Source organism: Drosophila melanogaster, chromosome 2R (genome assembly GCF_000001215.4).
Source record: "Drosophila melanogaster chromosome 2R".
NCBI classification, from domain to species: Eukaryota; Metazoa; Arthropoda; class Insecta; order Diptera; family Drosophilidae; genus Drosophila; species Drosophila melanogaster.
Genome location: NT_033778.4, coordinates 14,517,345 through 14,543,257, shown reverse-complemented (window position 1 = coordinate 14,543,257; position 25,913 = coordinate 14,517,345). Strand labels below are relative to the sequence as shown.

Genomic DNA, 25,913 nt, shown 5'->3' with positions numbered 1-25,913 from the left:
AAGAACCCGATAATTTTGCCATTACCTTTGCATGTTTAGATACAAATTATATTGTATAGAAAAAACAAAGAACAATAGGTGAAAATGAAGCGTGCCACAAAATATATCTCTCAGAAGCCATTAAAATTATTTTCTTCAAACAACCAGCCCAGCTAACAAAAGTTTCCATTTTTATTTAGCACTTTTTCTTTGCGAAAAACTTCCTAAAACTTTGGCTTATCAAGAAATTAGATGCTTTATGTGATTTCAATACTTGCAGAAGACTTTTTAACAAAATAAAAATTTGTCTCTACCATAAACATTATGACAAATCCATAAGAAACTTTAATTTGCCAGCGAAAATCGCAATCAAGATGAGCTCACCTGGAGCCCAGAAAAGCAGGTGATCCACTAACAAAAGCCAAATTGTTGGTTTGTTGTGGGCCACGCCCCTCTGGCAAAGTCTCACCTACGCCCACGTAAAAAGCAAACGAAAGTTTGCAAGTTGAATTTGCCTTTTTTCAAGGACATTATTGGGGACATGGCTGGGCTGACTTCCTTTTGTGCATATTTGGAAGGGCGGGTGCTTTAAGTCAGGGTTCATGTCGACCTATACACCTGTCCGCTGGCAGGAAACGTGTCCTTTGCCACGCCCTCTAATCCCGCCATGAAGGCTGTCCCACTGTAGAGTGCACCAAATACAAATTAGAATTTAAATGAACAATGCAACTGGAGCGGAAGTTTCTGCGATTCAAAGGGGATTTCTATCTAACTCTGTGAACATTCGAGGAAGTAAGCTGAACACCAAGATATAAAAACTATATATTTATACATATGTTTAAATTTAGCTAATGAGTCTCCATCAGTCGCTTATCGTCTTGTTGCAATCATATAAAATATTACAAGTAATGCAAATACAAATTATAAACCATTTAATATATTATTTGATTTCAAATAACAATATTAGGAGAGGAATTTTATAAATATTTTAGAATATACTTATTTAGCAAGGACTCTTGGAAGTGGCCACAATGTCATGCAGTTCGGCACGTAATTTCTTCCATCTTTTCCCCTCTTTTTATACACACCTTTGCTCTTTTTCCCGCCCCATTTGCAACGTAGTCCTGTTAAAACTGAAAATCGAAGGAAGAAAAAGTTTCGAGATTTTTGCACTGAAGGCGATGTCAAACTGGGTCGCTTCAACTCATCGGCGAAATGTCAAACGGATTAATGGAATTTCTCAACGAAAAGCGCAGCCAATGGTAAAATGCAAGAACGGAAATTGAAAATGATCATTAACTTAAAAAACACTTATACGCGATGGAAGATGTCAAAGGGATTAATGGAATTTCACCTGGAAGTTTTATAGGAAAATAAAGTTAAAATAAGACTGAATAAAATATGAAAAATTTCGATTCTTGGTGGTTTACTTCTTTAATGTAAAATACTTGTATCTTTACATTTATTTTCGTTTTGAATTTAAAAGTATGATATAATTTTATTGTTAAGTACCCTAGAATTATTAAAAGATTCAGACTTAACGAACTAACGAAGTTGAATTGTCTAAGATCTGAAGTTGAATATAAAATAGAAAGAACAGTGAAAATTGTGGCATTTGAAAATGCAGCTTGCAATCATTGATTGATTCCTTTTTCCATTTATAAATTAAATTAAATAAAATGTAATAAATACCTGAAACCGATTTCCAAACCTAAAGCTGCACAACATGCCCATTGTTTCCTATTTGAAACTGATGCGATGGCAAATACAAAGCGAATCGATTACGCAAGGCGACTACGAAGCGAGAGTCCTTTTGGCCATTCCTTGCAAAATGGAATTGTGCGGGGATTCTTTTACAGCGCAGCCAACCAAGTCAATTAAATATTGAAAGAACGTTTAAATTGTAGCCCGGTTAACCGGCGAAACGGTTAAACATGAGCTGGCTGCCCTCGCAACGCATTCATTAATTTGCCTGGCACCTTTTGGCGACCTACTGCTGTCAAAGTTGAATTTATTAAACGAAATTCTTTTAATTAAAATCGTGACAGGTGAAAAATGGTTGGTTTGGTGTGGGCGATTGGCTGGCTGAGTGCGGCTCACATCAAACTGAATCGTGTCGAAATTATATCAATTATGAATTTGGACAATTCAACAGGAGCCAATTTGATAGTGTCCTCGATGCGAGCATTGAACTCGCAATCAACGAAGCCAGCATTCGTATATAGCACAAGCTGATTCATTTGCCGTAGAAAACATTGCTGTTTGCTTTCCCCAGAATGGTCCCCCAAATACACAGCAAGAAATAAGGGGGCTGGTTGCTGGGTGGCAAATAAATGGAAAAGCTGACGGCAAACAACGATAGCTCTCTGCCATCGTTTAGCGTCAGGTTTCGAAGTGCGAAATGTTCCCAGCTCGCTAAAAAATTAAATATTCAAATATAGTTGTTGCCACAGCTCACAGGAAGAACCTTAAACTGGCGGCAAAGCAAAAGGGGATGGAGTGGGGAGAGGGGGGGGTCTGCAAAGGATTCGCGGGATGTAAGAGGACCCGTTTAGCTTGGAAACCAGAGCTCTCGAACTAAAGAGGGACACGAGCAGTTGCGCACATCCATATGCATATGGTGGAGGCGACAAAAGTGTTTCCAGCTGATGGCCAGCTGAAAGATTGGAGGACTGACTCAATATATTCCTAAATAACAAATAAAACTCTATATATTATATTATTCATAATCACAATATCTCTTAAGTTAAGTAAGCTTAAATGTTTTCATGAAAGAACTCTCGTTTTCGATCCGCGTTAATGAGTTCGTGTTCATTAAAGTAAAACGTTAAAGACAACTTTGTCGGCTGGCAATCATGTGGAACTACAGCTTCAGTTTCAGGCTGGTCTTCCAGCTGCAGTTCAGTGCAGCAGTTGCACGGTCCTGGAGCTCGAGTTTATGGCTGAAACTAGCGCAGTTAAAAGCCCAGCGGGCGAGTGCCACCAGAATGAAGATGTGTGGGTGTTGCCAAGTTTATTCGGGCTGGTGTATATGTACGTGTGAGTGTGTCTGTGTGTGTGTGTGTGTTGGCCGTTGAAGTGTAATCAACAGCACGGCGGCAATTACGGCAGACACTTGTGTGGGTGAGAGTAGTCCTGGCTGACAACCCCTAGCCACCCTTCGTTTCCTTCCCTTCGATGTAGGCGCAAAAGTTGGCGAGTGGATAACGCGGCACAATTTGCCAAACTGCACTGAGCGGATTTAGCGCAAACTACTAAAATGCCGAGAAGGAACATGTGGATAAAGCACTTACATCAGTGCATTCGCCCCTGCCATCTGGGATTTTCATTCCGGAACGCAGAAACTGAGCACGTTAGAGGCGCACATTATATATTTTAATGCATATTACATTTCACGTTACGAATTAAATACGTAGCACGATGGAATAAAACAGCCAGCAGCGCCAGTTTAGCCCTCGCGGAAATGGACCCATCAGGTGGAAATATTGAGGGTGGAGTCCATGAACTAACGGCTAACTTTCAATATTGCTATTGGTCGGGGAGTTCGACGGGTAATTGGCGCATTTAATCCACGATGGAGCTCAGCCATTAGCAAAACCAATACATGTTTCGTTTGTTTCGAACTTTTAGTGTCTTAAGTGTGCATTTGGGTTTTGAGTTGAGGCAAGAAACAATTATAATATCAAAGCTGAATAAGCAGAGCACAGCTCTAGTTTAGTCAACACTCAACTTTCCTGCACAACTTATTCATGGGAGATACTGTACATTCTAATCAATACGATGTTTGCTCCTTTTGTTTCCGGATTAAAAGTTCATTTTTTCATAATTCCAAAATATTTCCTACTTAAAGCGCACGAACAATTTATCAAGTCTTTTACATTTTTCTCAGAATTTAGCCATTGCATAGTCGATTCACCTTTTCCGCTCATTCCCCTGCATTGATTTTAATAGCCTGCAAGTGCGGAAAAAGGAGTGAGTCCTGCCATACCGATTGGCTGGCTGCTCATATCAATAACCAAACACAAACAGAAAGTTTTCTCTACGATGCAGGGAGAGCCATTCAATTTTTATTAAATAACTTCATGCATGGCAAGTGCTCGGCTGCGAACGGATTCGGTTTTCTAGTCGATGCGTGGATGAGGATGTGGATAGGAACTGGGATGTGGGATGTGGGTCTACTCCTGTCGCTGCTCGATGGCTCTGTCAATAGCACAGTCGAAGCATCTGGACGGCTGAAGTGGTTCTGGGGGGGGGGGGGGGGGGAACGTGTGGCAGGGGGATTTTTATTGATACGCCCCGATGTCCAGGCTCCAAATCGCATATTATCGCGTCCTGTGAGTGTGTATTTGTGGAAGAGTATGGGTTTTGGGCGTATCCTGCCATGTCCTGCGCCTGCACTGATCATTAATCTTTGCAAGCTGCCAACGTGTTCGCCTTTTTCGGACCTCAATTGCCCGGCGAGTGTGAGTGTGTGCATTAAATGGCGGATGAAGTCCATTAGAAAACTATTGAAGCACATTTTGTCGATTGCAGCCAGCAACTAGCAGTCAAGCAGAGCCAAACTCCATATCCTGGCCATGTGGCAGGATGTGGCAGCTGCCGCAATTGAATGCTATCGTCGATTCTAAAACCTCCCCTTTCAGCCCCTTGGAGTCTTAAAGCGAATGCAGCCAGAGTTCGATTTTCAATTAACCGACGAAAGAGCTGCAATTTGTTGGTCTAATCGAAGAATTTTTGTATCGTAAGAGAAACTACCAGCAAATCCGAGTATATGGGTTATATTATCTCTATGTTCCATAAAAGATGAAGCTTTTCAAGAGTTTTAGACCTTAATAGGAAAAACTGATTTATAGTATGTAGGATTCCAAAGAATAAATTTGAATTTTTTGAGCTAACTTAGTTAGTAAGCTAGAAAATCTGAATCAAACAAACAAAAGGGCAAGTAAATAAATTATAGAAGAATCCGATGCTCAACCGCAAATAAAGTTCTTTGAGTATTAAGAAAAAAATAAATAAAAGCAATTTAATATGAAAGAAACAAAAAAAAAGGGGGAAAACATACATAAACAATTTGCGCTTTAGCCCTTTTTTCCCTGGCTTATTTTCCATTTTTGCCCTTTTATGGTATTTGCTGCCCGCTTTTTGTTGGTATTTTGCTTAATTATCCACATGAAAAGTCCTTCACAAATTCCATGGGGCCAGCGCGAAAAGATGGAGCGCAGAAAAAGCGTGAAATGAAATTACATTAACAGTGGTCTATAGAAGTTGAAAATATGTTAGAAATGCGAGCGGACCAGAAGTGAACGCCAAGTGCCAAAATGAAGCTAACTTTGATGAGATTTCGCCAAGAGCCTGATGCCTTTGGATGCCTCTTCGTGGTCGAAAGGAAAATAGCGTGAATTCTAGGGGCTGATTTTGGTATCTGAAAGTTGTCATTACAAAAGTTGGGTATGTCAGCTAAATTACATTTCAGTAATATTAAAATATCAATTTGTTTTGTTGCTATATTATCCTCTTAGGTACTCTATTTGAAAGTTTGAATTACATTTTTTTTAATATTACAGCTGCTGTTGAATACAGTGAAGTGTATTTATTTACAAACTACTTGCACGCAATTAATTTTGGTCGTTAACAGCAGACGCCAAACGAATGTCTGGTTTTTCACTTCAGTGTTCAAATGCAAACGTTGGCCACAAAGATCCGGAAAAAGGTTCGTATAACCCAAATATATTCTTTTTACTTATTTAGAAATACTTCTTCAGCTTTTCTCTATTGACAAGAGTATTTATTTTTATTTTGGTTCAGCTCTTTTTGGGTTTCTCTTTTATGCAGTTCATTTGCAAACATACAGCCAAAGAATGGCTAAATAAATAAATGGGAATGAACGAAAAAATTTAATTAAATCAAATGCACACACACACATATAAACGTGTATGTGTGGGTAGTTGGCTTTTTAATTTGATTATATGTTTACGTTTCAGAATTTTTTTTGATTATACATTTTGCTTTAGGCAGATGGTGTTTGTTGTTTCAGAAGGCAAAAGACAAATGTTAGGGGAATAAGTAAAAATAAAGTAAGAGTGAAAGCTAAAGGCGAGTTCCTCGACTATTAGATACCCGTTGCTTAACTAGTGTTACCACGAGGGAGATATAGATACAATATACCCTTGCAGTAATTATGTAAATCAGTTCTAACTTTCACCCGATATATTAGCAATCAGATAAATAAATCTCCAGATAAATAAAACCCTAGTTAAATAAAACCGTTACGTAACCCCAGATAATCTAACACATGAACGACCGGAAAGAAAGCTACGCAAAAATTAAAAAAAAATCCTGATCAGGATTAAACTAACACTTAATCTATCTGTTACCAATTTTTCAAGGAATACCAAATGCCCATTTACCATTCTACTTTACGAGTAACGGTTATAAATATGCAGGGTAACATGCAGAGTGTAAATTCAATTAAAAAACGCTTTTCAAATATTCATTACGGCAGGGGGCGGTGGGTGGTGGGTGGTAGCAGCGAGAAGTTGGTTAATTAGCGCCTGGAAGTATGCTGCGGTTTTTTGTTCCAATTTTACATCTCTGAGGAGAAAAAGGCAACTTGTACGCCTGCTTGCATATGTAATAATAATAATCAAGTCACAAAAACGGGACATGCACGCCACTGGGCGCACTGGGGAATACTCCGAGGCGAATTGCTATTTAAAATATTAAAATTTACAAATACAAGTGAAAGAAATATTAAATAAATTTTTAAATACACCTGCATAGAACGTATCTAATAATAAGCTTACAATGTACATCTTCAAGTGACCCTAAATCAGTAGAATTTTGGTTTTAATGAAGTAATCAAACTTTTGTGCACTTTTTTTCGCTGTGCATAGACCCCATTCAACCCTCAATAGAAGGCTTTTTGTGAAAATGTTCAAGCTCCAAAAAAGCGCTCAAAAAGCGTGGAAATTTGATTGTTGTTGCCGGCTGCGGCTGCTGTGGCATGATGAAGTGTCATGAAATTTAATCAATTTATTTGAAACGTGAGCGGATTCCACGACACTTTTGCCTGTGTGTGTGCCCTATGTTCTTATTGTTGTTGGGCAATAAATAACAGCAGCGTCGTCTGTCGGTTGCTCAACTAAAAATTGTAACAGAGCAAAAGTGCCAAAGTAAATAACAAACAATGAAAATGCAATAACAACAGGGCCAAAAATGAAAGGAAAGGCGCCGGGTGGAAGGGCAGTGCGGAGTAATATCGCAAATAAAGTTTCATTGTTTAGCCAGCGGGAATAACCGCACGGCACACACAGATACTCACGAATACATCAAAACCCTCCCAGCACACACACACACATGAATACACTTCCTGGGGGCCAACAAAAAAAATTAAAGTGAGGAAAAGGGAAAATGAAAGGGTAGTAAAAGTCTGCAGCGAACTTTGAATGAGCTTGCATGGAAGGACATTACTAAGCTGGATTTTTTGCGGATTTTCCGGGCAACAACATTGTAAAATTTCGCACTTTTGTAGTGGTCACTGTTAATTTTAAGAAAAAGGAGAAAATTAGCTAAACATTTATTTATGTAAATCAAATAGTAAGAAATTGAAGAACATTCTTATCTAAAAATGTAAAAAAAAAATAAAGGAATTTCTTTAAAAACAAATTATTCTAAATTCAAATACAATAAAAGCGATTTTTGGCTAATACCAATTGCTCTTTTTAAACGTTTTTTTTTTGGTGGATAGGATAGCCAAATGGTAAATGGTACGCTTTTCAGGGTGAGGCATACGGAAAAGCCAACACCTCTCGCCCCATTTTAGCTGGGTCCTTTTGGAAAATCCTTTGCCTACTCCTCCGCCAAGGCACGTACGCAGACCAAAAGAACCTCCCGCCCTGAAAAGCATCCATTTGTCAGGACCCCGTCCAGGGCTTATACATAGAAACTTTCTGGCCCACTTCGGTGAACGTTTTGTGCCATTATTGTTGGCATAACTCCGCAACGCAGAGCGTTTTGCGAAGGCCAAAACCAGGAGGGCATGGAGAACGTTTATAAATTTATTGTTTTTCCACGACGCATGTACTCAAGTGTTGCTGCGTGTTTTTGGCAACAAATTTGTTCAACAACCATGGCGCGAAGTGAGGGAAATTAGGGGAGGCAAAAGCCCATTCAACTCGTTGCGGTGACGCATTTTATCATAATTACATTAACACCACCGCCACCCCGGCCTGCCTTCTTTTATATATCTCGCTCATAAATTTAAAACAGATCCCCCAAAGTAGGCAAACCCGTAGAATCTTTAAAGCCAAACTCCAAGCCGTAACTTTGGCGTGCTGCGAAATAATGGTGCAAATAAACATAAATAAATGCACTGCAGCAGGAGCTGTGCGTGTTCTTGTATTTGTTATTGTTGTTGGTTGCAAACTGCACACATGAGAAAAGTAAGAGTATCGGATGGCCCAACTGACAAATGCTAAAGATACATTTTACCAAAAGTTATAATAAATAGAAATTATTTTAAGTTCGTTTTCAAAATTAAATAAAAGAACCCCTATCAAGAATATGTATAAAAGGCAAAATGATATATTAAAATAAATATTTATTTAAAACAATAAATTATGAGGAGCTTCAGAAAATCCTTATGGTTTTATGATAGTTTTCTGTGCCGTTTCAGGTAATGTTTCTGGCATTTTGGCTCACGAAATCCATTTCGCGCCATATGGGCATTTAGCACAATCCGAACCGCAAAACCAGGAGCCCGAGACTCGAGTCAAGCCAAGTGAAAGGGCCAACACACACACTCACTCACACACACACACTCACACACACACATACAGAGTTTCGCACACATAGGCATAATTAAAAACATTTTTGCAGCCACCAAAGAGAAAGCAGAGAAAGAGAAGAGATGACCAACCGAGGGGCCTTCACATATTTAGGCCAAAGTTTCTGCAATCCTGGCCCAAAACACATGCCACATGCTCTCAACACACAACCACATTCCACTTCATTATGACTCATTGCGAAATGAGATTAAAATGAAATGTTTTTTATTTCTTAAATGCCGCGCCAACCGTACGTAGAATTATATTCGCAAAATGAAATGCCAAATATGTGGAAATGCAGCGGGGGTGAATTGTTTAGTGGCTTCAGTGGTTTCCCGATCTCTGATGCACTGCATCCTCATTTTGGGGGGCCACTCAATTGGGTGAAATTGAATAATAATTTGATACGAGTGCCCAGAATCTTACTCTTTATTCCTTTGCGAAATTCTTTTCGAATAAGCGCTCAAAGTTTGAAAACCAAAGATTTTTGTGGGAGAAACTTTTGTGGGTTATGTGTGGGTATGTTAATTGAGTTTAAGTTGGCACTCTTTTTATGGTAAAAAAAACATTTTGTCATGCCCAAGTCTTGCTCCCAGTAGCTGAGTGGAGGGTATCCGATAATCGAGTATAGCTTTTCCACTTTTGTTTTTTTTTATATGATATTGCTCGCTATTTATCGCCAAATCATTTTGTTAAGCTAATTTGACGCAGCTCGCTTCGCAGCCGAAAATATTGAGCATAAAACTTATTTATGGTCATCATGCTGCCTTCACTGTTTTATTGACATTTATTTGGCACACAAACACGCACACTTGGCTGACCCTGGGCCCGAGTACAAAGGAAATCTGCATAAGTCAGTGAAGAAAATTCCAAAATCGAAAAAAGAAGGAAATGAGACGAAAAATGCCAACTAATGTCACTTAGTGGATGTCGGAGGGTGCTGTCGGCGGACAGCTGAATTTCGAGACAATTTAGGAACTGCTTTTTAAAATGGCTCGCGGCTGTCGCAAATCCGAAATGAGATGCACGCGGAATTCCAGTGCGATAACCTCGGCGTGCTGGGTTCATTGATAATGAGTTTCTCAAGGAATAGCGGCCAGTGGGTTGCGTCGATCGGATGGGTCAGACGAGATTGTAGTCCGGTGGTGGCGGGCGGATAGTATTTCACACGTTCTGGGTTCTGGGTGGATAACATCAGCCCTCTTTTGGCCGTTTCGGCACGTGCCGTCAATAAAGCTGAAAATCGCATAAACTGTTTGAGCCGCTTACACGTCATAAGTAGCGAGTACTTGGGCGAATTCTGGGGGCCTCTTCCATCTTCCGCACGATAAAGTTGCCCGGTAACCCGAACCATCTTCCCCCGCACAACCACTCGTCTGGTTATTGGCATCTTTAGGGCCAGAGAACTGAAATTCCGTGCCATAATCAATTCAATTCGTCGGCATAGATTTAGAGCAGAGGCATCGAGCAACTTGGAGGAATATTGAAGGCATATAACCAGGAATGTGCTTTATGACTGAACTTCTCTTAGCTATTAACAAATATTTTATATCCAACTTAAACATAAATATTATTGGTTATGTTGAGTTAGATACCTTCGGTGGCAATAGAATTAAATTTTGTCTCTGATTTGAATAATTTATTTAACGTAATGAATAATTATGCTTAACATATTAAAGAAATTTAAACCGAAAATTGTGCGCAATATAATTAATGGAAAATTATAATTGAATCATCCTGAGTGATGGAAATGAATTGATATATACAAAATTATAATTTATCTTTTAAATGAGCAGATTGAATTATACGAAAACCATAATTGGAATGCAACTGAATCGGAAACAATGGCAACGAACAGCAATTCCAGTTCGTTATTATTTCGACACATATTTCGAATTTCTTTCTTACAACATTCTCAGGTGCAAGTTTCTTGCTAGTTTCGTGATTTTGATTAGATTTTGTAGTAACCGGAAATTTCCCCAAGGCCACAGGCAATCGAAGAGTAGATCGAATTTGTGGAAAATTAATTAAGTTTAAAGCTCGCACCCAGTTGAAAGCTAATTTAAATCCACAGCAAAGGCAGAGTAAATCGAATCGCAATGAAATAGTACCGAATGCGAGCCACAACGAATTGATTTGAGCGATTTGCGGATTGGGTGTTGGTGTGGGTGTGCTGTTTCGCTGGAAAAGTTGCAACAAAAAATGTTTGCCAGTAAAATGCAATTGCAATTTGGCATGACCAACTACGCATGCTGCGCAACAGCATCCAACAGCCAACCGACATCTAAATCCACATCCAGGGCCAAATCCCCAACCGAATGAAACTCAAAGCCAACTAAACCAGCAAAAACCAGAAGCCAACATCCCTTAGAGCAATAGATGGACATGTGCTGCGAATTCCAAATGTCAGAAGCCCTGTACGTACATATATATATTTAGTATCTATATGTACATACATATATGACCAAAAAAATCGTACAGATGTTAGCTTCGAGTCAATCGAAAAGGCTGTTTTTGAAATTAACAAAGTTCCAAAAAAGTAATAATAAATAATTGCCCAAATGCGAAGTGAGTTGGAAGCGCCTTGGTTTCTTCGCTAATTGGAGGGAAACCAAATTATGAGCACAACTTGCCGTGCCTCTCAAGGTGAATTGCTTGCCGGCAGGGTGAAGTTTTCCCTCTAATTGCGGAAAGTCACTCATAAAAAGACCCATCAAGTTTCAGTTAAGCGGCAAGCAATTGTCACAAAAACCCAGCCAGCCAAGTTATAGATACCGAATGAGTATGTTACCCCCGCAGGTAGTACGTATATACATACATATGTACACATATCTTACCATATATGCCGAGCATATGAAATTCGCACACCATCAACGGCGATATGAAAGGTTAATAAAACCAAGCTAAGAACGTGCGAAACGAAGGCGTTGGCACCTGGCAAAACGTTTCACATGCTCATTTTTCTCGGGTTTGGGGAAAAACTTTGGTTTTTTGGGGAAGCATGCTAGCTGATTTTATTCTCTGGGGATTCCCCCAGAAACTGACGCCAAATTCCAATGCCAATATGGGGGAGCCATCGAATTGTGAGGCACTGAGCTCATTAAACGTTAAGTAAGTCAAATGAATGTTGCCCACTTATTGTTTTTATAAAGATAAGTAATTTACATTTACATGGGGACAAGCGTCGAGATTCCTCGAAAAAAGGAAAAAGACTTCATTAGTGATGAATAAAGTTAAAAAGTAATATTTTATAATCTTCGCTTAATTAAAGAGTTATCCAAAACCTCCTCTTCACGTTGAATTAGCTGTCAAGACCTTGGCAGACTTTTTCGATTTGTCAGGATAATCATGGCCAATGATTGATAATGACCGAGTTAGTTATCTTTCCTTATTGATGATCTCATTGGTACCAGTCTGAGTTGTGATTATATTCCCGAATCTCAGACAATATCTCGCCGATAAAAGCCAGAAACCGAAACCCCAAAGAAGAATGTCAAACGCAGACTCCCAACCGCAGATTAACTCTGACCCCAGATGGGGCACAGTTTCCCCCTCTCTGCCACATCCCACTTTGCTTATATTCCACGCCCCTTTCACTTATAATTTTTCCCCACTTTCCCCACAATTCACACACACACACGAAGTACGACGAGCGTGAGCGTCCTGCAATTAAACGGGAAAAGGAAAACTTTTCCAACATTTTCCCAGGGAAGCGAAGCCGCAATAGGATGTCCATGCAACTGGGTATGTAAATGTGGGCGATGGGTGGTGGGCGGTAGGTGGTGGGAGGGGAGTGGGAGTGGGATTGGGAGTGGTTTTGTGGTGGTGGGTAGGCAGGCGGCCTTGGGATATGTGGATAGTGTCGTATGGCTTCTTTCCGTCTGCTCAGCTCGACAATATTGATGCACAATGAACCAAGTATGTATTCACTTGGTTTTAATTAAATATGTTTTAAGAATATGAGTTAAGGTTTTAAAATTATTAAAAAATTATTTATGCATAGTAAAATTAAATATATTACAATATAATTTGCAAATTAAACAAAATATAAAATCATTTCTTTCAGTGCACTGGCTGGTGTTTGGACGCATAATTGTAAAGTGGCCTTGTACGTGTCGTCCCTTTTGCTTTTAATTGTATGTGTAAAGTGAAGTGTGGGTGGGGATGGCGGTGTTTAACCCACCCACTTGCCCCCTTTCATCATTCCCATCCAAGGAGTGCGTAGTTGTGTATGTGTTGTTAACAACTTTAACATCACTTTGGCGTACCCTTCTCGAAAGTATTTATACGACTTTGTTTGCTGATTTCGCTGCTGCTGCTGTTCGCCTTCAAACTGATAAAGTTAACTCGGTACAAAAAACATTATACATATAAATTATATATGCAAAAAATTCTTTATTATTCTGTATACGCTCATTTTCAATCACTTTTTCAGCCATTTATATGATGTTTTCAAAGTGTTTTATAATTTCTAACGCGGTTATTGCATATCAATCAATAAGAACTCTGAATCAGCAAATCTATTTCATGATTTTTAAGGAGTTTTAAGCTAATTTTAAATTCAACTTACTGGAATATGTTCCCTTAACTAAAACTACAGTCATTCCCTAACATACTTGTAAAACATTAATTGCCGGAGTGTTAATTGCTGTTGACCAGCACTTAACTTAATTAACAATTGTCCTACAGGAATTTCCATAGATATATTTTGAAGTTGTTCTCCGCTATCGAAGCCATGTGGGGGTGAAAATCAATTTTAAATTAGGGCACAATGAGCTCATGTCGCCACGTGGATATCAGGTGATATAGAGGAGATCCAACCGTAAACAGCTAGCCACCCACCGCCCACCTACACTCACCTCACGTATAGGACAAAGGTCAGGTGTACAGGGTCTTCCAATACTGAACAGCAAAAAAAAATTCCATTTACACTTTAATAAATAAGTATAATGATAAGTAATAGGTAAACTAAGTAAGCAAATTTTATTAATACTATTTATAGTTTACATGAAATACACAGGTATTTTTTCGCATGATATTTCCTATATGAAAACCAAAACCACTAACCATGCAATATTCTCAGTAAAATTGATATTTTGCTCCTGTGTCCCGATGAATCGAGTTTCATGTCAAAGGAAGCGACATCCCAGTCCATGTTGTATCCTTTGCCGTTGTGGGCGCCCGAAGTGAGTAAACAAGAATAAAGCGGCGACAAACAAAAGACTGGCAACAGCAGAAAAACAGAAAACAGGATCCAGGACACCAAGGGCCCACGAGGCCCAAAACGAGAAGCAACTAGCAACTTGGAATATGGAAGGACATGACGAATGACGCGTTGCTAGACAATTTTTCAATTTGAATGGCCCCCCACAACAGAAACAAAAAAAAAAAAAGAAATGGGGGCCTGAAACTCGAATAGTGAAACGTTTCGGATTTCGATTGGGTTTTCGCATTTGCTCCTCTGGCTTCAGCCTGTGTTTTTTTGGGACGGCCTAAAGGATTGGCAACGATAGATGCAACCTGCAATTTGCCGCCTGACTAACCCAGACGACGGGTTCAAATGGGAGTTGTTTCGATTGGTGTGGAATTTAAGACTCGAGCGAATTTTTCCGCCCAGGGCAGCACAATGAATTTTCGAAAATTGGCCATATACTGGAAGCTACCTTTTTTGATTTAATACTGCATCATTTTGCATACAGTTTAAGTGATTAAATCCCTAAATGTAAGCTTGACAAATGTTTGGATTTCCCGGATTTTCACTGGTTTTCTTACATTTTTCATAACTACCTTGCAAGAGAATCTTTTATATTCGCTTATAATTTCCCTTTGAGGATTTAAAAATTGCTTTTAAGCAAATGACTTTTTACACCGAATAATTCTAAGCGCTTTACAGTTCCAGGATAATAAAAAGATTATTTACCTGACCGCACTGATTTTAAATATGAAAAGTTATTCACCAATACACTTGTACTTGGATTTATGTATTTCATTGATTTTCATTGGAAATAATAAATTTGTATACATTTACATTTAGTTATTGATACATCGCTATAAACGAAAGTAAACGTATAAAATGAAGTTTTCTTGTGAGAATGCTTTTGTATTCAAACTTGCAATTATACCTATTGAATGAATATAAAATGTTTTCTTTCTTAGTTTCCCACAAGTTGTGCTTATGAATAATAATTTTTTTTTGTAAAAATCTATTTATTAATCATTCTAAGCATCTAATAACGTTGAATAGAAAGAAAGAAAAACAAAAAGTTCAGCAAACCCGTTTGTTTACTGATATTACTTTATTACTAAAGAACAGCGTTTCTTGTATATATGGATAACTTTCTAAGGCAAATAGTTTCTATGCATTTTTAAACTATTAGTTCCAAACTATGACCTATGACCTGTTTGTTCCAATTGATCAAACCCCATGAGAACTTGAAGCACGTAAGATTCATATTCACTTACCGCTTTCCTTTGAAGGCCAGCAGATACTTCTTGTTGGCGGGGAAATTGTTGGACTGCACGGTTCCTGTGGCGCCGGCCCTCAGCGGGAATTGTTTGTGGAAGAGCGGGATGCTGACGTCGAAACCGTGTCGCAGTTGGAGCACTCCCATGCTGGCCTTGGCCAAAATGGCCTCACCCGCATCGAAACCCAATGAGTTCTCCGCGTAATCCGGCCAAGTGCCCGAGTACAGATTGAAGATAATGTGGTTCCTGCCATTGTTCCAATACGGCAATCTTGCCAATCTGGATGGCACATTCCGAACATAATCCTCGGATAGGGAATCTCGATCCAGGGTATCGATACCGAGCACAAAGAGACAGGCGGCCGTGGGATCACTGGTATAATATCTCGATTCCTGGATGGCAGTGAGTATCTTTTGATAGTTGGCCGAGGTGGGCGGGGCAGCGCCCAGTGAGTTAAGTGGTTCCGGTGGATAGATATAGACCAAAAAGCGATCATAACAGCGGGTAAAATCGAAACAGGTCTCCATGCGGCAGTCGGGTTTGCGGGTAACCAGGTGCTTGGAGCTATCCAAACTCTTCGATTGATTGCTCTGCAGCAGTTGGAGTTCCTGCATATCGTGGGCGCCCAGGAAGCTGGGCAACTGCTCGTGGGGTTGAACTCCACCATCCTTGGCCGATTCGTGCTGGGCTCTACGGGGTCTCAATGGTGAGACTTTCAGGCGATAGCCACCGAAATAGGCGTAGGCCAAAAAAGCGCAGGAAACGAAGACCAAAATATAACGCTTTTTGGCCTGCATTTTGTGGTTTTAGTGTATCCAAAGCCTTAAGATCCGCAATAATTTTGATTTATATTATTATTATTTACTTTTATTTATTTTCCGGGGATGCTGTATGGGTGTGCGTGTGTTTGTGTATGTGGGAGAGCGTGCGTGCGTGTGTGTGATGGTGTGTGTGCGGCAGAGAGAGAGAGAGTGAGGCGGGGGTTCCGACAACAACAATAACAACACGAATTTACACTAGTTGTCGCGCATTTTCGATTTTGGTTATTTTGTTTTATTTGGCCACTGGATTCACTCTTCAACTAATAGATAACATGGCCAGAATTTGTTGTTATTTGTTACACATACATTGCGGCGGCAAACACATGTACATTCCGCTTTATTCGTTCATAATCTTTTATGATTTCTCATTTCCTGGCGCGTTTAATTTGGTGAGGGGGGCGGCAGGGTTCGATCCTCGCTTTTCACGAGGAAATGCATTGCGCACACACATTTAGCTCACTTATTCACTTCATTTCCATTAAGTTTACACATTTGTTTTGCGCTCTTAAACAACAGAAACATTAAACAAACACACACAAAACATTTTTAGCTGCTAAAAATCAGACGGCGGTCGCGACTTAAGCAACACTGCCACCGCGGTGTTGTGCAGCACCAAAAGAGCGCGAATAGAGCGGGGGCGACAGGGTTGCCAGCTGTGCCACAGAGCGTTAGTGTTTGAATTGAAAACAATACTATTAATTCTGTTTTTATTCACAATTATTGCGATATGGTCTTTTCACTGCTCATATATTCTATTAATTATTTACTTGGAATTTACTAAGTCTTTTATATATCCATTGTGTGCCAATTTTCTCGCGCCGAGGCGTCTTTGATAACAGCTGAACTGCAAAATATCCTCGAAAAAGGCGCGTCTTAACGTTTTGATAGCTCGGCGTGTACTGGCCAACTTATCACGCTACCAAGGACTTCGCTGGAATTCGCAGACTGATTGGAAAACTTGCACATGCGCTGTTTGGCGCGCTCCTGTTTGTATTTCTCCAACAGGTGGCAACGCCGCGACAACAGCTGTTGAGTTCAAATTTAAAATAATTCTTCAATGATAAATCTCTAATTCGGGTGGCGTTTTGTGTGGGAGTGATTACCGTGGGTTGGAATCTTAATCCCCCCGGGCGTAATATGTTTTGCGAAATGCAATTACCACTACAATAACTGCTGCAAACAACTTACCGCTGTGGTGCATCATAATAATAATTGTTTGGCTTGAAATTAATTACACTTTCGGTGACCCCAAACATCACGTTTTGCCCATTGTAGATTTGCCAAATGTTACCCAGGGGTATTTCATGTATGCCTATATTAATTATTCGCCAAACTAATTACACCTGCAATTATGTGTTAACATAAAAAATGATTACATGTCTTTTGATATATCTATTCTATGTACCTTTAAAACATAACACTTTTTGCTCAGCCGCACTAAAAGTTAAAAAATATAACTATATGTATTAATGATATTACTAAATAATTTACACATAATTTTTAGAACATTTAACAAGCATTTTTATTAGTTTTAATTCGAATTTAAGTATTTCAATTCATCGCTGTTTGTATCTGTGCAGGAAAAAAGAAAAGAACACCAAAAAATTGATGCGTGTAATTAAAAAAAAAAAAGCGACATAAACAAACTGTTTTTGTGGATTGGACATTTTCGCATCCGCATTCTTGCGTCCGGCTTTGCGCTTTTTTGGCCACGCGCAATTTCCCGTTATAAACGCGCTTAGGCTGGAATTTCAATTATGCACAGGAATGCCCCCCGCCCCCTGACCAAGACCCCTGTCGCTCTGCTTCTTCCTGTGCACTTCCTGCGCCGTGGCCGCAATTATGATGCGTCCGCTTAGATAGAAAGCTTCCCAAAAAACGAATTATGTCAGGGCAGCTGAGAGTCCTGCGGTGCAGAACTCCTTCAAAATTTCATAGCTTTCCTTTGCAACAAAATCTATTGGAAAATGAGTAAAAATAGCAAAAATTACCAAATATCCCATTCGGAATGATGCGTAAAACTTTCACTCTCCGAATTACCTGAACTTTAATGTAATATTTAACTGGCAAACTAATATTCCATAAACAAATTATTAAATTGCTGAAAAAAACCCATACGTGGTGAAAAAATTACTAAATTACAGGTAAATATAAGTTTAAGTTGTGCTACCATTCAAATATATAGAGTTAAAAGTTTTCCACACATTTCCGCAGTATAGTATGTGCATATGTCACAGTCGCGACCTACGACCTTGCCATTTCGCCTGTGCAAATTGCTCGTCTTCCGCCGGCAGTGCACACGACCCACTTGATGGCCATGCATCTCGTTTCCGTTTCCGGCGTGCCTCTAATTAAGTGTCAGACCGTTGAGGTCCTCCAGCTGCCCGTTGCTCCTTTTTTGCCATTTAATATGCACTCTTTTGTGAGATTATTGGGTTTGCTCACACGCCAATTTTCCTTTTCTTTTCTTTTCCCATCGTTTTGTTCGGTTTCTGCTAAATCACGAACAACGCCCCCCATTCAGAGTTAATCAATCATGCACATGGTGCATAATTTGACTTCCTAAAGAAGACTTTTAGGTGTCTGCCAGCTGGGGACCCCGTTCTATCTATCTGTCTTTTATCCTCCTTCGAAGCGGAAACTTGATGGATTTTCAGCTCGGTTGTTGTTTCTTTCTCATGCTAATGAAACAATTTTGGATTTAGCCGGACAGTTGAATCCTCATGTCCCTTTGCGCATCCTTCAATATTATTCGTTATATTTTAGTTTTCATCTATTACTGATTATATAATTTCAATTTACGATTAAAATTAATTAATAACACGCCTATAGATATTTTGATAAGTATAACAAATATCAGTAATCCAAGTTATTCATACGCATTTAATTTAAAAAATATAATTTAATAAAATACTTTCAAATAGAACGGAATTTTTTATTTCAGTGCACTTTCAGGCTATCAAGCTCACGACCACATGACAATCAACCGGCTGGAGTTAAAGTTTAAGTTCTGCTGCTGTTGCTGCTGCTCCTGCTTTATCCTCATCTTCATCTTCATCAAAATACTTACAAAATAAACAAAAATACATACAAAATACATACAACTTTAACATAAATTCATTAGCCACAAGTCAAAGTGTCGGGCAAAAAGGGGGAGATATATACTTCCACGCCAAGTACCCACCGAAATTTATGACGTCACTTTTAGTTGCCACCTCGAGTTTATGGATGCTGAAGACACTGAAGAATGCCAACCGCACTCTTGGCCAAACTTTATTACAGATTTTTTTAACGAGCTTGTTGGAAAAAGGCACACGGTAAGCTTATGTGGCTGAGAAAATTAAGTGGAGTGCTATAAAAATGGTCGAAATCAAAGAGGGGAAAGATCTTTCTTAAATCTAGGGTTTTGTTCGAAAATCACGATGATTGAAAGTAATGTTAACAGTCTTAGAAAGAATACAGATACCGAAAAATTGGAGCATTCCTAACATAAATAAACATTATAGACCAAATATCAAGTGTTTTGTTTTAAAAAAATGTATTTAGAATAATTTTTTATTGCATACTCTTGGGAGTGATAGAAAAACACAAATATAGGGCATGTCTTTAAAGAGTAATAATTAAAATTCACCATTTTTCAAATGTAGCCTGAGGACCAAGAAAAAGAAATAGACAGTTTGCCCCAGGGATACCAATATTCCAATCGGCATTCCCACATAAACCCTTTGACATCATAAAGTGGCCATATTATGTGCTGGTTCTGTCTTTTACGAGTCGAATGTGAAAGATTATGGGTGCCGAGGTGTGAACTCATTCTTCCTGGAAAAGGCAATATCTCCATCGTACCGAAAATGCAATATCTATATGCACAAACACACGGCAACGCAGAGAGAACAGCTGCCATATCTTGTCAGATTTGCATGGCGGAGGTGAACATGACAGGCCCAACGTCGATGCCCGCAGGACGTGCCAAGGATAACGCCATTCCAGCCACCCGATTTACTCACCCAAATACACAAGCATACAGTTCGAGACATCGCGTGACACCGCAGCTAAACAGGAAAAAAGATGTGAACCATCAGCAATAAAATTAGACATTAACTAACTCTTCTTAACAACCCAAAGGTTGTTGAATGATGTATAAAATATGAAGAAGAATGTAATCCAAATGTATTAAAATTTAAAAATGAAGTTACCTTTACAATTCACTTAACTCGAAATTCTTCAAATTTATTTTAAAGTTAATGGCCGAAATACTGAGATTGCCTGCCAGTTTTAAAGCATATGTGATGACAAACACTTTGTTTTCAGTGTATATAAATCTTGCCCTGCGATGCGCAGAGCTTTAAGCAGAAATGATTATTAAGCTGGTTCCCCCAAACTGGGCGAATGGGCGTGGAAGGACAGTGTCTTGGTCAGTTTACAAATCCAATCAACGTTGCGTATACTTGATATGCAAACAGGAGGAAAGGAAACTTTCCTAACTGCTACTATGGCTTTTGCTCGTTTTATTTCTGCTACTTATACTGCTGCTTCAGCCAAATTAGTTTAGCAAACATCAAACAGGCGAAAGCAGAAGCTGCAGCCAATCAAAGCAACAAGCTCGATGTGAAAAAGAAAAGTGTTTGACTTTGGCTTTCGATATAACGCATACGCCACGTGTGGCAAGCCCGAAATAAACATGAACATATGCGGCTGTGTGCCTGAGTGTCAAAATAATTCAATTTATTTAGCCAACGAGAAAAATGCGAAGCAAATAAAAGGCAGAAAAAAAAACATTTTTTGCTGATGTTTGTTTCTGATTTTGCTTTACAAAGATACACATGTGCAGGCGAAAGGAAACACACAATTTCAGTTTCAGTAAGCAAACATTTTATGCATAATCCTTGAGCATAAAGCTCCGTTTCTGCACTTTCCTCGCCAAGTGAGCCGGAAAATGTGTTATTTTATGCGTAACGTAATTTTAAGAGGCAATTTCACAAACTTTTACTGCACTTCCACCAGGAGTTTTATATTCCTCGATGCTCAAGGTCAGAAGTGTAAGGGAAATCCAAAATATTATAAATACCCTTAAATACGCGCCGAGCTTAATACGCATGATTTTCCCCTGATTTTCCCCTTCCCCCCCCCCCCCCCCCCCGCTTAACTTATATATCATCCGCGAAACGATCAAAGGAAAGATTAGCGAGCCACGCAAAATGCCCGCCAGTGAAATTCATCCGAAGCCTTGAAAAGCAAAGGAAACGCATGATGTTTAAATTTAAATTCGCTTTAATTGCTCTGCATTCTAATTGAATTGGCCGCAAAAACATATATTTCAAGTGACAAAACATTAACGAATTAATGAATAATTTCCGTCAGGTTGGCAAAGTGTTTTAGTTAATACAAATAAACGTCTGTCGTGTTTATTGAATTAATATGCCCGTTTAGATTTGTTCACAGGCAATTTCATTTTACAAAATTGTTGTACTTCATTAAAAATTGCAAATCTAATTCGAAAACTCAAATAGCCGAAATTCAATTTCCATTGAATAAGGCATTCAATTGCATGATTTCTATATCTGTTCGATTCAATTTAATTTTGTGAATTGAATTACATGGCTAAGCACCCAGAAAATGTAATCATAAATTTCGTGCAAAGCACATAGGCAGGACATCCAACCGAAACCCGATTCCCTGGCCACTTTTCGATACTCTTGGCCAGATAAACATTTGTCCTGGCCAAGTGACACTCTGTTGCTGCAACATATTGCATTTTAATGGGAATTTCGTTTTCATTGTCAACACTTTTGTGAATTATGAGGCGGTGGGTGGGTAGTTGGTAAGCGAGTGAGTGAGTGCGGAAAGTAAACTGGCTAAAGGACACCGGGAGTCGTAAATTCAGGCTCGAGATTAGAGAACTGCAAGTGAAGTTGAACGAGATGAGCTTCTCCTGGCTGCTCATCCATGCCACAGCCAGCCAGGACATTTGACACTTTTCTGGCTTAATGAGGCAGGAAGCTCCGTCTTCGCTCTGGATCCTTGCATCCTTGAATCCTTGGGATCCCTGGCTGCCTCTATTTCTCTATTGTCTTCTGGCCGCACATTTGCGGACGACGTGTGTCAACGCATTGTGCGGTGTAAATTGCTTGCTGCCACATCTTCCCACACCCAAACCGATTCCCGCAGCCCCGCATCTCCGCATCTCTGCATCTTCGCTCATCTGGGTAACCAATGCAGCACTTGTGAGCCCGCTTGTCACCGCTCCTTCACCGCTTTCCCCACCCCCACTCCCCACTCCTGCCGTACCGCCTTCATCGAGCCATTCAAGCCGCCGCCCTGCGTTGACAAGTTGTGTGCATAAATTGCAACTGCCTGGGATGTATACAAAACATGTGAAGGATGCGAGGCTGCTGCTGCTACTTCAGAGCACTGAAAAACAAACAGGTTTATCTAGCACAAATATTTATTGAGTAATCTAATATTTAATACCAAAAAAAAAGATTATGTATCAAATGGGTTTCAATTGAACATTTCATCAAAACTACTTAGTAGGATTATGTTTCTAGTTAAACTATGATATCGAATAGTAATTAAAATTAAAATGCTTTACTGCATATGTTTTACCATCCCATAATTAGACAATTTGTGTGCATACTTTACATTTCTTATTAAAATGTTAATTTCAACTTTTTTGAATTCGAAAGCTGCTGCAGACAGTTGAATTCTTTATTCCAGTGCCTTCCTGATGTCGCTGCTCCTGACTATGCATGAGTGCGAGTGTATCCTTGATGCTTTAGGATTTTATTTGCTGGCTTAATAAAGGCATCAGGCATCAGGGAGCGAGTACCAAGTGCCCGGCCGAAAACCGGCCCCAAGTTTCAATGCTCTCGCCCTCGTGCAACCCCCCCACCTCCACCATCACCTCCACCACCACCTTTAGCCCTTGATAATATGTATGTGTGGGTGCATATGTATGTGTGCCAGTGCTTGTGGTGCATCCTCACTTCCGGTTTGGCAATGCAGCATGATGCAGCTTAAATTGCTGCCTCAATTACACATGTCTCGGTCTCTGGGATATCTGTGCGGGTTTTGCAGGGTCAATGCTGCCCGACAGCCGACAGCCACTGCTCTTCAACTTTAATGCGATTTTAAAGGTCGGAGCAGCGGTAAGAGCTGTCTAGAAACGAGAACCCAACTGCAGATGAGGTCGTGACACGAATGGTATTATGTTTTTATTAATTGCAACAGCTTTTTATGACAGGAAGCATTATTTAAACGGCGCTTTCAAACTGCTAGTGGTTTAGTTAATAAAATAGCTTTTTACAACATCATGGCAGTCTTCAAAGAAAGCTACTAGAATATTTTGAAATTATTATTATAAGAATATGTATAAAGTACCCAAAAATTAGAAAATTATAATGCCAAAATAAAATATTCCAATTAAATGCGAATATCTTTTAAACTGAAGACAGGCATTTTCGAGTGAAACTACAATTCAGCAAAATTATAATGTACTCTCTAACTCACAAATCTCTCTCTACTAAATCAACCCCATTTGGAAATCCCAAAAAAAAAACAAACAAAAAATACCCCCTTTCCTCGCCAGGCAAATGCAAATTCGCTGGAATGCAATGCACATTTAGATGCGCTGGCCATTTGTATTGTGTCCTGACTTAATTAACGCTGACTTACTCATGTTGCCAGGACTCGCACTCCTCGCTCCCCTGCTCCTTTTAGCCCCCGCAGGAGTCCTTCATAAGCCGCTTGCTGGCATTGTTGCTGTCTTTTGTTTGATAATTACTTTTGATAACTTGGCTCTCTCTCACTTAGTGAGTCTGTCTCTCGTTGTTGTCCCCTTTTACGCTATTTTACTTGGCCTTCCCTCCACTTCCCCCTGCATTTTCCCCGTTTTTCACGCGGTTTTTCGGTTTATTTTATTTTTGTTGCTGCTGGCGGTTTTTCAGCTGCCGGCATGGTGCATATGGCGCCATTACAGAGCTTATCAGCCAGCTTTCGAATAAGCTTTAGTTTTAGTTTCAGTCCCCACCCCTCCGTTGGCCCCTCTTCATACGTCCCCCCGTTGGCAAGCGACCGGGCTAAGTGCTGCGTAAGCCTTGAGGTAGGTCAAGTAAAAAATTTCAACCAGGCCCGTAAAGGGCAGCGACAACACCGACTGCACTGAATAATGCAATTAACATGGGGCAAAGCCGCGTTGCAAGACCATGAAATATTAAGGACCATATGCACGAAGGCTTAAAGCTGCCACGAGATACGCCGCCGAAAGTGGCAGATACTTCAGTCTGTTTCGAGGAATAGGTGTCTTGCATTATAAGTAATATTTCGATTCCCTTGAAACGGCAAAACCGTGATTTATAAATAGCAGTAAGGTAAGAAGAATCGAAAATATTTTTAAAAATATGTTTGTCCTATTCGGTAAGTAAACATTTGTTGGCTTGAGAGTTGCTGTGGCCCTATAATATTTGCCACTCAATTTACATATGGTAAGGCATCCAATTTGATCCCCTATCCCAAAAGTTCCCCCTTTTATCAACTGTTTGCCATGCAAATGTGTGTGTGTGTCTGTGCATAATGTCCGCCGTTGTTGTTTGTGTTGTTGTTGTTTCTGGACGTTTCTGTATCGCACATTCGGTTTTATTGCATTCCTTTTTCGCACGCACGAGGCCTCAAGTCTTCAGTTCGTACTCCTCTTCTAAATGTCAGCTGTCAAATATATATACATACATACAGACCGTATATAGATATGTGCGTGCACGCCTACACTCCAAAAAACATACCATCAGTTATATTTTCAGTATCACTCAGTAAACCCCCTTAAAGCGCTCTACCAAGGAGTTAATATGAAAAGCATTTAACTTTTCCTAACAAGCCTATTTAATTATCTTTTGCAAATATTAGAAAATAGCTAATTTTTTAAATCTCTGAACATTTTAAAAATTATTTCAATAAATACCATTCAATAATTCCAATTTAATAATTTTAAACCTATTTCTCCGAGTGTACATGCATATTTTGTAACCATAAGTTGGTAACTTTTGCCACAGTGTCCTTGAGACGTGTATGTGTGTGTACGTGCATGTGTGTGGGTGTGTTTTGTCTGTTGCCAAGTGTCTGGGTTTTTGTGTTAGTGGACAGCTGTTAAAGTGACAACATCGCGTTGAAAATTTATGCGATTGCTTATAAATCGGATTTATTTTAGATATGCAGGCAAGTGATTCATTGATGATACCGGCAAGTTCCAGAAGCGTGTTTAGAGCAATCGCATAATCAACGGTGAGTTTTATAAGCCTGGTTTACTGCCTCCAACCGCCAAAAGTGACCCATAAAAAGTGAATTAATTCCAAAAGTTGTTTTATTTTAAGACTCTTCGCTGAGAAGATTTGAATTGATAAGTTTAAAGATGAAACATACTTTTGGTCAGTTGTTCACCAGCAATATAAAAGCCTAAAACAATATAATAAAATAGTAAAAAATACTTATAAACAGTGATTTATTTTCCAATTAACAAACTCTAACCCACATTTGCCTAATGAAAGGAAAATCAACCCACTTAACGGAATTTCCCACACAAGCCACTTAATCGCAATATAACAAGTTGATGGATATCAGTCCAATTATTCAAATCATTAACATAATTTCGATTATTCGTAGGAATCCATAGGAGTGACTATAAAAATGCAAATCAAAAGGTCATTGATTCGCCCACAAAAGCGTAAAGAAACTGAAATTGCCCCGAAAGACATCATTTGTATGGCCTGGCCATAATCACAAATAAATAATTAACAAATTTTGATTGAAAATGTCAAATTGCCATAGCCCTGAG

General features: G+C 39.4%; 1 protein-coding gene across 3 annotated transcripts in view, besides 1 other annotated feature; it reads right to left on the bottom strand.

Moving 5' to 3' along the window:
• Window positions 1-16,991, bottom strand: part of ttv (tout-velu) — a 61,651-nt gene extending 44,660 nt beyond the window's left edge. For 2 of the 3 annotated variants that reach the window (NM_001369957.1, NM_057883.3), the window contains exon 1: window positions 15,267-16,682. In NM_001369957.1, coding sequence (NP_001356963.1) covers window positions 15,267-16,066 — 800 coding nt within the window. In that variant the 5' untranslated portion in view covers window positions 16,067-16,682. Of the gene's footprint in view, window positions 1-15,266 lie in introns of all 3 variants that reach the window. The other variant, NM_001274042.1, reaches the window with a different exon arrangement.
• Window positions 6,056-6,114: a mobile genetic element.
• Window positions 16,992-25,913: the final 8,922 nt, after the last annotated feature.